Source organism: Tauraco erythrolophus, chromosome 5, assembly GCF_009769465.1.
Source record: "Tauraco erythrolophus isolate bTauEry1 chromosome 5, bTauEry1.pri, whole genome shotgun sequence".
Lineage (NCBI taxonomy): Eukaryota > Metazoa > Chordata > Aves > Musophagiformes > Musophagidae > Tauraco > Tauraco erythrolophus.
Window position 1 is genome coordinate 22,872,617 of NC_141469.1, and position 15,301 is coordinate 22,887,917.

The following is a 15,301-nucleotide window of genomic DNA, read 5'->3' on the forward strand; positions in this document are numbered from 1 at the left end:
ACCTCATTTCAGAAAAGCTCCTCAGTACAATTAATGATTCAACTTAAATAGCACATTTCTTCCTGAACGATCTCAAAGTACTTCAACAACTATAGAGAGACCATTCTGCCCACCACCAAAATGCAAATCTCAAATTAAACAGGGCAGTTCAAGAAAATATCTTCTTTTATAAGATTTAAGTCTTCACCCCAGCTGCCATGCTACAACAAAAAAGAAAAGGAAGGATGTAATGGCTCTGCTCCATCACCTAAACAGTTGATGAAAAAGGAAAGTTTCAGGGTATTGTGTTGAAGGGGTTATTCGCTTTTCGCAATCACGTGTAATTGAACAGCAGTGGCTTGAGTTGCTTTTTCTCCTTTACTAGTGGAATTTTTCACTGCACAAGTTCAGTTTTTATCTGTTTATGTGTGAATTATTTCCAGTTTTGCCCCAAACCAGTATCACTGAGAACAGAGACTTATCTTTTTTTTCCCCCCATTGCAATTATGTTCCTAGAGGGTAGATATCCATGTTTTTAAAAATATTTTTCACTCGTCATAGCTCAAGGATTTGTGGTTGTTTTTCTCTTTTAATATAATGTAAGATTATTCCATCTTTTTCTATTAGCATAACATTTATAAGTTCTGCTTCATTTTTTACTTAGTTTCTCAGGTAATTTCTTCCTTTAGGCAGCCTGAAAAAAAAAAATCCTCAGAAACACATAACCCACTGTTCAATCAAAAGAACAAAAGTAGGAAAAGTCAGTCCAATTCATATCACTTAAACTTCGTAAAGTGAACGGGATCACCTTGGGGCCTAATGTCCCAGAGGCAGTTACATGCAATTTATGCAATTAAGACAGAAAAGTCAATCTGCTGTAAAGATCTACGGAGCCCTCGAATACTCGAAGATTCTTTAATACAAGATAAAACTGCTGTGCCATGGACTGAGCCTCTGACAAAAAAGTCCTCAAACCCAAAGTAGTATGTAGGATAAACTGAGAGGGCAAAGAAAAACAAACTGATTATTTTTTTTACCAAATTTAATTGGAGAATTGTTGGGTAAAACAATTGACTGCAACCTCTGCTCCTGCAGAAACTCTTGTTCAAGAGTGATGATAAATAAAAGACATAAGGCCCAGTTGGTTAGATTTAATACTCTGATAAATCATGATTTTGAAGTTTATTTTTAAATGTCGTTTGCTCAATTTTCAAAGAATTTAACCTAGCCCAGCATCACTCCTGAGACAAGCACGCACCGTTCCAATTTTTAACAGGAGACTTCAGCAAAATTGGACAGCAATTTACAATTTTTTATCCAGCAAGTTGTGAGTTATGTGAGGCCAAGAAACATATTTTTCTAGATTAATAGAAGGCCTGGAATGTTTTGCTTTCTAAGCTTCTTCCCCATCTTTAACTGAAGATTGGAAAAAATGGATGATTCTGAAACTACAAAGAAGCTTCTCCTTCCTGACTTACGAGTTAAGCCAAGTCTAAAACTTACAATGCACAGGATTTATTAAATATACTATTCAAAGAGAACACGTATGATATGAAAACATCCAGCCTCTATGTTGGTCATCAGAACTAAATTTTTGATGCCGTAAATGGAAGAGTTTCTATTTCTCTCCTGTTGGGAGAAAAGATCATTACATGAATATTTCATGCCAAGTTTTAAAAAAACATAAAGTCAAAACATCTTTAAAAATGAAGAAGAGTGGTTACTTAAACCACAGTAACTGCACTTTGAGACAATCTGCCTGTGACGTTTCTATTCTTGTTTTAGACACATCCCATACACACAGGAGGCGATCCTTTGGAAAACAGAACTTTTCACTCCTGGAGATGAACACGTAGCGATGGAAGGGCTGCAACTCTCACTCAGCTCCTCTGTTGCTATGAATTGTTGATAGGAGGAGGTAGAGGATTAAGTGAGGCAGTTGTCCACCCAGAGACAAAACTGCTGCAGAGCAGAAAACTCTTCTACAGAGGCCAGAGAGACCAATTTTGGGGATAGGAAGTGCTAACTAGTCATTGCGCCGTGCAGAACGTAGGACAGAGACTTTAAGACTGTTCTACCCAAGTGCTTGCTCAATGCAAATGCCAACACAATCCAGAAGCTTGTCCTGAGAAGCAACAAGAGATGTATATGCACACAGAGAGCTGGACTGGTATCCTGAAATCTTACGAAACTGGGTGTTACCTGGACAGTTTGGACTGAATAAGCCCCAACCTGGTTAAGTGAAAGATAAAGGGATAAGAAGTATTAATGTATTCTTAGATCTACCTACTCTGCTAAGCCTCCAGAGAACCTCAGCACATATCTCAGTGACATCTGTTTGCATCCTACATTAAAAAAAAAAGATGATCTGTCCTCACAACACTCAATGCATGTGGTCTGATTACTTAGAAATTTGAGGAGAGAAAGAAAACCAGAAACATTTGATGAGGTAAGTAAAATGAGTTACTGCAGGAATAAGCTTTAATAGTAAAGGTTGAAGAGAAGATTTGGTTTTGAAGCCTTTTTTTTTAGAATGCATTTTTCATTTTAGTTTTCTCCAGTCTTCCAACCATCACTACCACCACTAAGATATTACCTCCATCAACAAGATGTTAAAAATGAGCAAGTTAGCCAGATACTCCCTACTTTTATAGCCAATTACTAAGCCTCTCCTCCGAAGGCACTCAGTAATGATTGACTTTGCTGCTTGGTTTTCTCCTGGGTAGCCTGAGCCTTGGGACAATCAAGGGACAGATAACAAACACATAGGCATGTTAATATTAAAGATGCAATGGCCATATCCATCCATGGTGGCATGGCCACATGGGTCTTCCCCACAGTGTATGGGCTTATTCCCATGCAGACCTACACGAATGTGATCAATGTAATTACTGCAGAGATCATGCATAAAGAACCATCAAGTAGGTGTTTCTGCTGTGACACTACTGATCAGCCAACATCCTAACATAATCCTGGTAGTGTTCCCGGACCAATGGATACAGTAAATTCTGCATAAGGTGCGCTGCCATGACAAGAATAGAAAAATTGGTCATCTTTTCCGAAAAAAAGCTGCTCTTTCTAGCCTGAGAGTCTCTGCCTTAAGGAATGAGGGTACTCAAGAGCACCAGCACACCTCCCATCCCTGTCACATGAAGTGCAATCAGTGCAAGTTGTAATTCTCAGTGTAAAACAGTTAAGGATTGAGCAAGCCAACTACAACGTCTACTTCACGTAACAAGAACTAAACTGAATCAAAATGAGCATCGCTATTGACGTATTTTATCAAATTAATGCAATTTGTGTTTTACATCAAAGAGTTCAACAGGTCAGAGAAGACAGCAAAACGTAGGAAGAAAAATGTATCGCTACTGCTATACAAGTTTAAAAAAATTACTCTGTTCTGACACTCAAAATACCTCGTTTTAAATGTTCTTCAAGGAAAAAAACCTCTCAAAATAAAGCTAGCTAGGAGCATACAACAAATTCCCCAGAGATATGACTTGAAATTCCAGGAAGCAGAAGGGAACGATCCCTGTAACAGACAGAAGAATAGCTCAATGACGCCAAACCCCACTGCCAAGAGTAATCCATTCACTTGCATATTTCTTTCGCAAGCCAGGAGTGACATCTCAGGGGACAGTCACCCTGAGAATTCAGGTTTACATGACGATTTCAGGGAATCAATCAGAAGAGCCCACATTTAAGGGATTCTGAGAGCAGAAGGCAGAATGTGATATGAGTACAGAACGGTGTTTTTCTTCGTCGTGAATTATCTGGATGTGCATGCACCTTCTTTTATGTAATTTCTTCTTTTCTTCTTGGAAGCATCGTCTCTGGACTTTGGATTCACAAACAAATGCTGCCCTCTCCTGGCTATTCAAACTCGTCTAAACCCAACCCTTTCAAATAAAAATCTAATCGTTTGGCTTTATTGTTAAATAGTGCTTATGGGGATATTTATGCTTATAAAGCACACATACAAACAAACTGACATTACAAACAGCACAGCCAAACAAGTCAGCCAGCTCGCGGTTAAAACAAGAGGATGCAACCTCCGAGTTGAGCTTCAGCAGCATCCACTGCTCAGAACTGTCCTATCAGCCTGCCTTTTTGATAAATCACAGATTAAAACCCATTTGAAATAGCACGATAGCTTTATGGCTGAGACGGCAGAACAATACACTTTCTGTTTAAGAAATAATAATTTTTAATGCCCAAGGTTGTGTCTAAACTGTTGACCAGACAACTGCTGCTGTATTTGCCTAGAAATCACTGCACCAGCTCATTTGCTCGGTAATACGTCGCAAGCTGAACGAGCCTCTCCTGATTACACATTCTTCTGCAGTATGCTTAGCAGCATTTGGTATAATACACCCAGCATGTAAATTACTCATTCTGAAGGCAGCTCTTTTTGAATATCCAAGAATTCCTTTATTTCTGCGAGAACTTACCAATATCATATGCCATAAAATCCGAAGAAAAGCACTTGGCGCCGTGACTCATGGAGGTGTCGTTGTGCGTGTTTCCTCCAAACACCAGCATGGTTCCACTCATTATCACAGCCGTGTGCAAATAGCGAAAGAACCTACTGTCTTTCAGAATCGTCCTTCAGAAATAAAAATAGAGGTATTAAATAAAACTGATTAGTACCCGACAAAGACAGAACAATCCATAAATCCATGTTGAAGAAGGTTTCAGGGGTGTGGGGACAAGGAGAGGGGACAGTATTAAACTACTTCCTAATGAGATAGTTAAAAAATTCCTTCTCTGAGCTCTCTGTAATTTCATTCTCCCATGTTTCCATCTGCTTGCCAATTTATAGGGAAAACATGAAGGTCTCTTTCCAAAGCTATGGATCTTAAAATCATCAATGCCCTCACTAGGGATTATCAAGTTTGATGCTAACTGGGTTTTTGAGTATGGTCAGACAAACCTGCTGATAGAGACACTGCCTGGGAGGACTCCAATATTTTATAATAACTCTCATGTTATAGTAACCTGAAAAATTCTTTCAAACTGAGCATCATCTGTTGCTCAAAACTAACAAACCTAGTTTAAGGAAATCTATGCAGCTGCCGATAACAGAGCCCCGCAGCTTAATACCTGCAAAACTGAACGTCTCATATCCATGACTAAATCATATCATTACAGCATGGTTTGGGTTGGAAGGGACCTCAAAGATCATCCAGTTCCAACTCCCCTGCCATGGGCAGGGACACCTTCCACTACACCAGGTTGCTCAAAGCCTCATCCAACCTGGCCTTGAACACCTCCAGGGATGGGGCAGCCACAACTTCTCTGGGCAACCCATTCCAGTGCCTCACCACCCTAAGTGTAAAAAACTTCTTCCTTAGATCTAATGTAAATCTCCCCTCTTTCAGTTTAAAGCCATTGTCCCTTGTCCTATCACTACATTTGCAAAAAGTCCCTCTCCAGCTTTCTTGTAGCCCCTTTAGGTACTGGAAGGCTGCTAGAAGATCTCCCCGGAGTCTTCTCTTCTCCAGGCTGAACAATCCCAACTCTCTCAGTCTGTCTCCATAGCAGAGGTGCTCCAGCCCTCGCATCATCTTCGTTAAAATGATCAGATTATTCATATATATATACACACACACATATATGCATATATACAAAAATGTTCATTTGATCAATGAGCATTAATCAAACTCGCCACTAACCCCACCTTTATTCACCATGATTAACGGCACTGAACACAAAGGGTCACCCTTTGTAGAACTTCCCTACTATTTTGAGAGGGTGGGACGGCAGGAAAACCCTGATGCGACCACACGTGTGTCGCAGGCAGCGGTGTCACAGTTTTTCAGGGTGTCACACCACTTCTGTGGAATGCCACGCGTGCTGAAGCCCAGACTTTCACAATGAAATATTCAGCAAAGGGTCTATCAACGGCCTGGACCAGGGACCCATTCCTGATGCATGAGCAGCAGTATCGCAGCACACAGGGGCTTTCTGAGCGTTGCTCTGTCCCTGCCAGGGCTCCAGTGTTCACACTGGGAAACTGCCAGTCAACACACCGGAGGGAACACGGGGAGAAAGACGCCTGCTAAACTAAAGATCAGGGGACTGCTTTTTTGCCCTTCGTGAAATCACAGGAACTGCTCTGACAGTCCTCTCAAGACTGACAAAATAAACACGATGAAAGGAAGCTGGTGCTGCAGTAGTCTGGAAGAACATTGTCACATTTGTGACATTTTCTGCCTATTCGGCCAGATTTGCCCGCTCCACGGCTGACGTGGAGCATCAAATGAACCAAGAAGGGAAGCGCAGCTATGACTGCACGTACGACGGAGCAGGAGGGAGGTTTTTGGAAATTAGTCACTAGTTACTTCACTCTATCAGTACAGACTCACAAACAGTTGTTACAGAAATACAAGTTGGTTTAAACTCTCAAAAAAGGAGATATCGTGACTCAAATTTACATGTGCCAATACAAAAGATAGTCTCCTTTTTGTCAGGAGCCTTTAAAAACAACTTTTAAGATAAACACAAAATTGAGGAAAATGCACTTCACCCCTATAGGTCAAAGTTGTGAAGTTTTGCTATAGCTTTTTAATAAAACTCACCTTTGGGCAGAAACAAATCACAGAAGATTTCAGCTTAAGAAACGAACGTTTCAAGCAGTTACAGAGCCAGAAGAAAATGAGGTTATAATAGAAATTCTTTTGCGGTCTTAACTGCAGAATGAATTATCACTCACTCAACTGCAGTAACTGCACTCATATGCACAGTCTGTACTGCTGGCAAGAAAATCCCATCAAATATTTTTCTTCTCATCTTTAGTACAACAATAGATTAAAATGGATTTCTTGGCTCATTCACAGCCTTGATTATATGTGATTATATGATACTCCATTCATAAAGGGACATAAAAATAACAGATACAAGAGCATGCTATCCATCCTGAATGCATGTAACTATGTACTACTGTATCCTTATTAAACGCCCCATCCTTTTGTCCACCACAAAAATGATGGGTGATATATACAGGAGGAAGAACTACTTACCACATACGGGAATCAACTTCATATTTGTACAAGTCATCTGCTAGCCTGTATTTGTTGGCACTGAACGCTTTGTAACCTCCATGGATATAAATTGACCTTGTATTTGGATCATAAACACTACTGTGCCCATATCCTCCTTGCACCAAAGCTCCGCTCGTCTGTAAAATGTTCCATTTATTTGTGGCTGAGAAATGAAAAACATGAGTGACAAAACATGGTTAATTTATCTCCATTAACGACTTGTCAACAAATCTGGTGGGAAACAAATTGGGTTTCCCTCGACTCAGATCTAGATACTGTCTCTATCACTTCATATCAAAAATACTCCCCTTCATGGAGTTTGTTGTCAAGAAGTATTGTCAAATATTTTTAATTAAAACAGAAACATCTCTTCTACAGTCATCTATTACATTTTGCAGACAAGCTAAGTAAATGAGAGATAAAAAAGTATAAAAATAATATACTGCATTTCAGTGACATGAAAATGCCAGTACCATGGCTTGATTTGGAATGGCACCCGAGAGCACTTTTATTTTATATATATATATATAAAGCCAGGCAGCATTGAAGCCAAGTTAAGTATAACTGTGAAGAACACTGCAGTTAAAAACTAATACATGATTAATGATCCTATATCTCACTCACTAAAATAACATTGGTTTGAAGCACTCTAGACATAATATAATGGCAACTGAAACAAAAATGCTAAATCACACACCAAATCTCTGTAGCAAGTGCAGAACGAAACCCTACACAGGCTTCCTAACTCCAGGGCACATCAGGCACACCAAAGGTAAAGGAACTGAATAGTCTGCAAGACCACATGTGGGAAAACCAGAACAGCAGAAAACCGAATCTGGTTTTCTCTGGCTTTCTCCTACAGGAACAAAGCTCGCTCATGTAGATACCAGCCAAGTGGTAGAGGCTCCAGTAGATCCCCTGGATCAGGATGACTGAAGGACAAGAATAGTAGGTCCAAAAGCACAGATAGGGCCACTATGTCTGACAATAACCAGCCCATTGACATTGTGAACTTCCTGTGGTTAACTACGTTCTCTACCTGGTCAGCGGTGCAAGGCACATGCCTCCACAGAGCCAGTTCAGAGCAGCTAAGCTAGGGAGAAGTTCGGTTCATCTGGAGAGCTTCCTACACTTCTCCACCCATGACACTGGAAACCTCTGGATTCTGAAGTCAGAGTTTGGACTGTTCCCAAACAGAGGCAAGCAGAAGTCCAGAAAGTCACTCCCTGTTCCCCTAAGCATTCGCTAATCACCACTGCTGGAGACACAGGTATCAGCAGGTTAAGTGGGTACTTGGTCTGAATTGTTACAGCTATCCTTGTATTCGCAGGATACAAAAAATAATTTCAAAAGTCTATGCTTTGTCAGAGGGAGAGAGGAAAATTAAGTTGTCTCACAGTTATCCTTCTTTGTCCCTCAATTACAGCTTTTTTGTCTTCAGGACCTAACAAGCTGTATAAAGCCGGAGGCACGAGGCTGACTGTTCACTGTCTGTGTTATACAAACACAGGAAGTTAGATTGAACTTCTCATAAATACAAACAGAAGAGGAGGAAAACTTCTGTCCTTGTTTCGCTATGTGAATATGGACCGTTCAAATAATTTTCAAACCAACTGTTAAAACTGAAGCCAATGGTAGATAAGCCCCACTCACCCACGTTGTATTCCTGGACGTTACTGATATACCCGTAAAGAGGACAGTGCCCAAAGATGACGAGCATGACCGCGCTGCCGTCTTGCAGGGTGACGATGTGTGCCGAGTGGCCAACGACAGCGTACCGCTCCTTGGCTTCTGGTGTCGCCTGAGTCCAGGTCTGGGTGGGAATGTGGAACACCCACAGCTGGCTGGTCACGTTCCCCGTTGCATCTATTTTTCCACCGTACATGTATATATCATCCTGAAAGAAGTGAGATTTAAAATGAAGTCAACAACTTTGGCATTTAGGAAACAGCTAATATGTAAGTAATGAAGTTATTATATTTCATCTTCTCAGCCTAAGTTTCTCCTTGAGAAACTATCTCCTTCACCAGTCACGTGTGATATGTAAGCAACCACGGCTGCCCAGGTTTGTACCCAAGTCCGTGATGTCAGAATACCTTCAACATCCACAATTCACCCTACATCAAGGCAGGAAGGGGAAGGGGTGCATGGGGCAGGATTGACCTTACAGGTGACAGATACCCAAATTTAGGCACCTGTATGCTAGCCAAGTGTCTAAGCATCCACTACAAAATACAGTGGAGCCTAGAGAACAACTCGACCTATGAAAAGCAGGGAACATGTGCATACTTTGGGGTGAGCTGACTTGCTCTCCAGGTTTCACTACCTGTATTGACTAGGTCTGTTGTCAGTATAAACAGAGCTCAGAGGCTCCCAAAGGCACCCAAAGTTAGGCACCTGAAGTCAGATGATTTAATAAGCAGGCTGAATCCCTCCCACAGCTTGCAAATACAAGCAGTGGAAGAGAGCTAGTAAGAAAGGCAGATAGGATGCAAATTCCTTTGTCTGTACGCTAAAAGTTGTGTCTTCCAAGTTAATGCACTGACAAAAAACAAGGACCCTTTGGAAAGAAGGAAGCCTGGACAGTTAGACAGGGTTTTATTAATCATCCTGTAAGCATTCCAAAACTCTAGATAGTTTCCTTTGTGGGTTTCTCCAGGCATCTGAGAGTCAGTCATGAATCCACCAAAGTGTGTGGTGGAGCCCTGTTTCCCTACTGACAAAGTGGTACTCTTGGAAAGAGAAGTTCTCTATATAGCTGGTGCTTCTTAGAAAATTCCTGAGAACCACTGCCCGTCACTGATGGTAAACCCAGTTATCGTACCTACTTTTCAACAGTTATTTGCAGAATGTGCATCAAGCCCTTTGTCCTGGTTTTAGCTGGGACCGGGTTAGCTCTTCTTTTTAGCAGCTAGAAGAGCTCCGTGTTTTGGTTTTACTCAGAGGCTCGCTCTGAGAAGAATGCTGATAGCAAATTGATGTTTGCGGTTGGATGTGAAACTCCAAGGACTTTTCAGTGTGCCGGAGTGTAGAAGCACGGCAGGATAAGGGGGGAGCATAGTTGGGACAAGGGGGACACGATTCCCCTTGTGATTTGTGGTGGAACTTAAGATGGAGGGCCAAACTGGCCAATTAGTATTCCATATCACGCAGCGTCATGCCCAGTATAAAAGTGAGGGGCAGCCGGACAGAAGGGCTTTTGCGCTTTGGCTCTGTCGCCGCTTTTGCTCTTTTGCGCTTGCTGCGCTTTTGCTCTTTTTTTTTTTTTCTTTCTTTCTTTTTCTCTCTCTCCCAGTACTCCCACTCTCGGAGTACTCTCTCTCTCTGCCTCTCTCTATTTCGGGGCCTCACGTTTGTCCGGGATTGCAGCTTTGGGATGAGACGGGCTTCGCATACGAGGGGGTGGTGAGCATCTACACTGTGTATTAAATCATCTGTATTAAATTGTTCTTATCTCAACCCACAGGTTTCCCGTTTATCCTTTAATTCTCTCCCTCATTCTGGGGGGGGGGGGCGGGGAGGGGGAGTGACCGGATGTGTGGTGGGGTTCAACCTAACCCACGACACCATTACAGGTAGGACTTTCCATCCTTCTCAAGTTCTTCAAGTGTTCTGTTTGTAAACCGGGTTGGGTGGCATTTTTCAAGTGTTTACGATTTATGCTTTATATAAGCTTGCACTTGATGAGCTAATTAACATTTCAAAACCAAAGGTCAGTAAAGGATTAGCTCATTTCCTTATCAAAGACTTTACCATTCTGCTCTCACTTGGCCTGCACCTGCAGCAAGGCATGCAGGTGAGAAATGAGGTAAGAAACAGTCGAATCCACTTGCCATTTCAGATGCTGGAAGAATGTAGATTCATGAGTCTACTGCAGCAGCAGAGCAGGCTCCCAAAAAAATCCCTAATTCAGTAGCTCTGCTTTTGTGCACTGGACACAGTAGCTCATAAAAATATTTAAGTGGTCTACACAAAAGGCAACTGGGGAACCAGATGAAGTCCAGCAAAGTCCAGCTGTCAGGCATGTCTTGCAAGCAGACAGTAAGAAGGAAATAATGGACTCACTGACCTCAGTCAGCCTTAAAATCTCTGAGAAATGGGCAAAGGCGGCACACGCAAGCAAAGGCACTGAAAACTTCCCAGGATACCAGCCCACGGACTCTCTGGGGTTTAAGTACGCAGACTGGGATAACCATGAAGAAGAGTTTGAAGGAGATATGCTTCTCCCAAAGCAAGACTGATCCGTGGAAAGGGGTGGGAGTAGGGAGACAAAAGGGGAAAATCAGCTGGAAAATGAGTCTGCAGCACTGAACTTACCTCATGTAACGCCAATGAATGACCATATCTCATCTCTACGGAGTTCACAGTGTTGGCCAGTGGAAGCCACTCTTCAGAAATAAGGTCATACCTGTATAACAAAAATTAATCAGATTATCTGAGAAGTAGATAATCAAGTCAAGAAAATTACTGCTCATCCTTTCCAGGATTTGTGGGAAATTATTTTATTTAAAAAAAGTCCTACTACAATTTCAGCATGCAGAAGGCACTCACAGACTTCTTATGGATTAAAAAAATCCAATTAAGGCTGTTCTGTTATTTAATGTTCACATATTGATTTGCTTTACCCTGAGTTTTCTTTCCCATGCAAAACCAAGAGCTAATGTATTGTCTATTAAGCTATGACAACTTGCACCACATGATCCACCCAAAAGAGCAGAAACAGTTTACACTAAGCTCAGGGGGAAAAAAAAAAAAAAAAAAAAAAAGCAACTGCCAGTGTTTAAAAGGCACTTTTAATTCTGTCTTTGTCATTCAAGTGTGTTTTTTTCTGTGAACTTGAAACAAGATAAATCCTCTGCCCTGGAAGTGGCCCGTGGCTTTCTAGATAAAAAAAAAAAAAACTATACTCGCCAGGCTTGCAGACTTATAAGATAAAATCACCTCTGAGAAGTGTTCAATGAAACCACAGGGTATCCGCAGAAAAATCAGGCATGACTTTGAAAGTATAAATTATGGAAGTAATCAGCAACTGTTCTACAACTAAGTGTGCATCTTCAGCTCTTCTTTAACTTCCCCTACAAGAATTACTACCTCTGGACCCGAGTGCAGAACACACAGCTCTCGCGTAGGTCCACGAAAGCGAAGTATGCAGCTATCTCTGGGAAAAAAAACCAGTTTTTGCCTAGATCTGCCCAAATATTATCAAACTCAAGAGGAAGCCTGAAATGTTCTTCATGGGGGATTTCTGTGAGGTACACAATTATTGTTTCACATCTTAGTTACTGTTAAAACTCCTCAACTAATTGCATGAACGTATTCATCCTAAATGTCGCTCGCTGCTTGGTATCCCATCCACCATGCATAAACATCCACAGTAATCAGTATGTATTAATTAAGGAGCCAAACGCTCTAAAGTCATAGAGATATAATATAAGGAAGGGCTAATAACACAGAAGCAAAACTACCCTCTTCCAATCCGAGGTCAGATGTAATTTAGAAGCTAGACTAGAAATACACAGTGAATAGTAGAATGCTATCAGAAGCAGATGAATCAAAAATTCACTAGACATTAAGAACTTTATGTTTTTGCTTTTCCAAAATTAGCACTCTTTAGCAGCGTTTTCCAGCATCTCAAACGTGAGTCTAAGTTTTCGTTACTGCTGTTTTCCCCTGAAGGAGGAGCGTAGGCCAAAGCAGAGCTTGTCGGATGGCATTTTCTAAAAATAATCCTCAAATCTACGGTGTTCCACCCAGACTTTATTATCTAGGTTTATACTCACGCTAAAACCTTCTGAGAGTCAGAATGATTGAAGACATAGCCTCCAACAATCCACATTTTATTGTCATGGATTATGGTTTTGTGAGATGCTCTAGGAAGTTTTGGAAGAGAGTACTCCTCCCTTGTCCAAAACGACTGGTTTGCAGGAACAGGAACTGAACAGCCAGGACCTGGGAAAATAAGGTTTAAAAATGAAGTCAGGTCAAAGCTGTGATCCTCATTTCCTTCCCCGTACCAGCAATCTGTGATGGACCTGGTGTGCAACCTCCCAACTGTAACGACATACTTCAAATTTAAAATTGTTTTCTGAACTTGAAAGCAATTCCAGACTAGATGAATTAGTGACGCAGCACAGCAGACACTGCTCTGTTCTCCCCTGCGATGATAATAGGAAGGGGCTTGGTACAGACCCCTTCCCACTCCACTCTAAGAGGGTATCTTCCAGCACTTACCTACCTACTGCGTGCCCACAGAAGCCCCAACACAACCTGTGAAAGCTTCAGCAGATCTGCCCAGCAGCATGCTATGAAAACTCACGGGTCTATGGCTACTCCTCCCCTCTATTCTTTCCTCTCCTTCTCAGCAATACATTTTTGTGACTTGTTCACCTCTTATTTTTTTCTGTATTTCTGCTGCTCTTAAACCAACTTTTTGACTGCCAGGCTTCCCTTCACAGCTCCCCATGGCATGGCAGAAGGGGAGCAGCAAGCTGCAAGGTCTCAGCAAAGTAACACGTCACATGGATGCTCTCCCTTCTTCTCAGTGATGCCCATCCACATGCACAGGGTTACTACAGACAACAGAGAGCACAGAACCTGCTGAGGAGGCTCAAGCCTTGAAAAGGGAATAGGTTTATCAGGACAGCCTCTAGGCAATCATAAAAGCAAAACACAGCGGAACAGAGTTATGGTCTTCACTGTAAGAGACAGCATCCGCTCATTTTTGCCGAGTTTCTACCAGCAGCAATGTTAGGAAAGCAGACTAGAATCTGGTTTATTATCCTTGAAAAACTCCTGGTTTCTGAGGTAGAGTGACTATTTTCAGATGTAAAAAAGCTCCAGAATAAGAAAGGGGAGAGCAGCGTGCATCTCATTCTGCTATAGGTTGTTTTAGGTCTTTTCAGGGTTTTTCTGGTGAGTTGTTTTGGCTTGTGAGTTTGTTTTTTTTTCCCCTTTACACATTAATCTGCTACAGAAATGAAAGACAAGGAAAAAAAGAGGGGTACGCTCAAAACTGAGCCAACCTAAACCCACCTTTGCCGTCAGTGCACAACCAGACTCCAAAAAAGCATCAGGAGGCACCGCACTGCATAAAAGGATGTGGTCTTCCAGCCCTGTGCTATATTACCTGTGGCTGGTTTTATATCTGAGGCGCAGACATGCTAAGCTCAGTACTGGGTACATTGTCCTTAGGATGCTCATTTTGCTGCCCTGGATTCTTTCCACAGTGCCTAACACACTTGGGTTTTTCAGCATAGCTGAGTAGTGACAGCAGATGCTGCCAGGGCTGTAGCTGGTTACATTTCATAGAATCTCAGAATGGTTTGGTTTGGACGGGACATTCAAGCTCATCTAGTTCAACCCCCCTGCCATGGGCAGGGACACCACTAGACCAGGTTGCTCAAAGCCCCATCCAACCTGGCCTTGAATAACCCCAGGGGTGGGGCATTCACAACTCAGGGAAACCTGTGCCAGTGCCTCACCACCCTCAAGTGTAAAAATTTCTTCCTTAGATCGAATCTAAATCTCCCTTCTTTCAGTTTAAAGCCATTGCCCTGTGCCCTATCGCTACATGCCCTTGTAAAGAGCCCCTCTCCAGCTTTCCTGTAGCCCCTTTAGGTACTGGAAGGCTGCTGGAAGGTCTCCCCAGAGCCTTCTCTTCTGCAGGCTAAACAGCCCCAACTCTCTCAGCCTGTCTCCATAGCAGAGGTGCTCCAGCCCTCGGATCATCTTTGTGGCCTCCTCTGGACCCGCTCCAACAGCTCCATGTCCTTCTTGTGTTGGGGACCCCAGAGCTGAACGCAGCATTGCAGGGAGGATCTCACGAGAGCAGAGCAGAGGGGCAGGATCCCCTCCCTCGACCTGCTGGCCACACTGCTTTGGATGCAGCCCAGGACACGGTTGGCTTTCTGGGTTGCCAGCACACATTGCCGGCTCATGTTGAGCTTCTCACCCACCAGCACCCCAAGTCCTTCTCCTCAGGGCTGCTCTCAATCCATTCTCTGCCCAGCCTGTACTTGTGCTTGGGATTGCCCCGACCCACATGCAGGACTTTGCGCTTGGCCTTGCTGAACTTCATTAGGTTCTCACAGGCCCACCTCTCCAGCCTGTCAAGGTCCCTCTGGATAGCAATATAAGACTAATATTCCTCTTCATATAAGACTAATTCTTCCACGACAGTGTATCTTTGCAAACAAAACCTGTATGTTTGGTCCAAACTGTTGCTAAGACTGACATGGCTGACAAGCACATCTGGACACGAGAACATGGTATTTTGTTTG

The 15,301-nt window shown here is 42.5% G+C and overlaps 1 protein-coding gene across 1 annotated transcript in view; it reads right to left on the reverse strand.

The window, feature by feature from the left end:
- ATRN (attractin) overlaps nucleotides 1-15,301 on the reverse strand; it is a 165,901-nt gene that overhangs the window by 99,370 nt on the left and 51,230 nt on the right. Inside the window, exons 6-10 of the mRNA XM_086611323.1 lie at nucleotides 12,803-12,971; nucleotides 11,340-11,430; nucleotides 8,676-8,919; nucleotides 7,002-7,185; nucleotides 4,431-4,585 (exon numbers count right to left, since the gene is read on the reverse strand). Of these exons, the coding sequence (XP_086467449.1) occupies nucleotides 4,431-4,585; nucleotides 7,002-7,185; nucleotides 8,676-8,919; nucleotides 11,340-11,430; nucleotides 12,803-12,971 (843 nt within the window). The remainder of the gene's footprint in view (nucleotides 1-4,430; nucleotides 4,586-7,001; nucleotides 7,186-8,675; nucleotides 8,920-11,339; nucleotides 11,431-12,802; nucleotides 12,972-15,301) is intronic.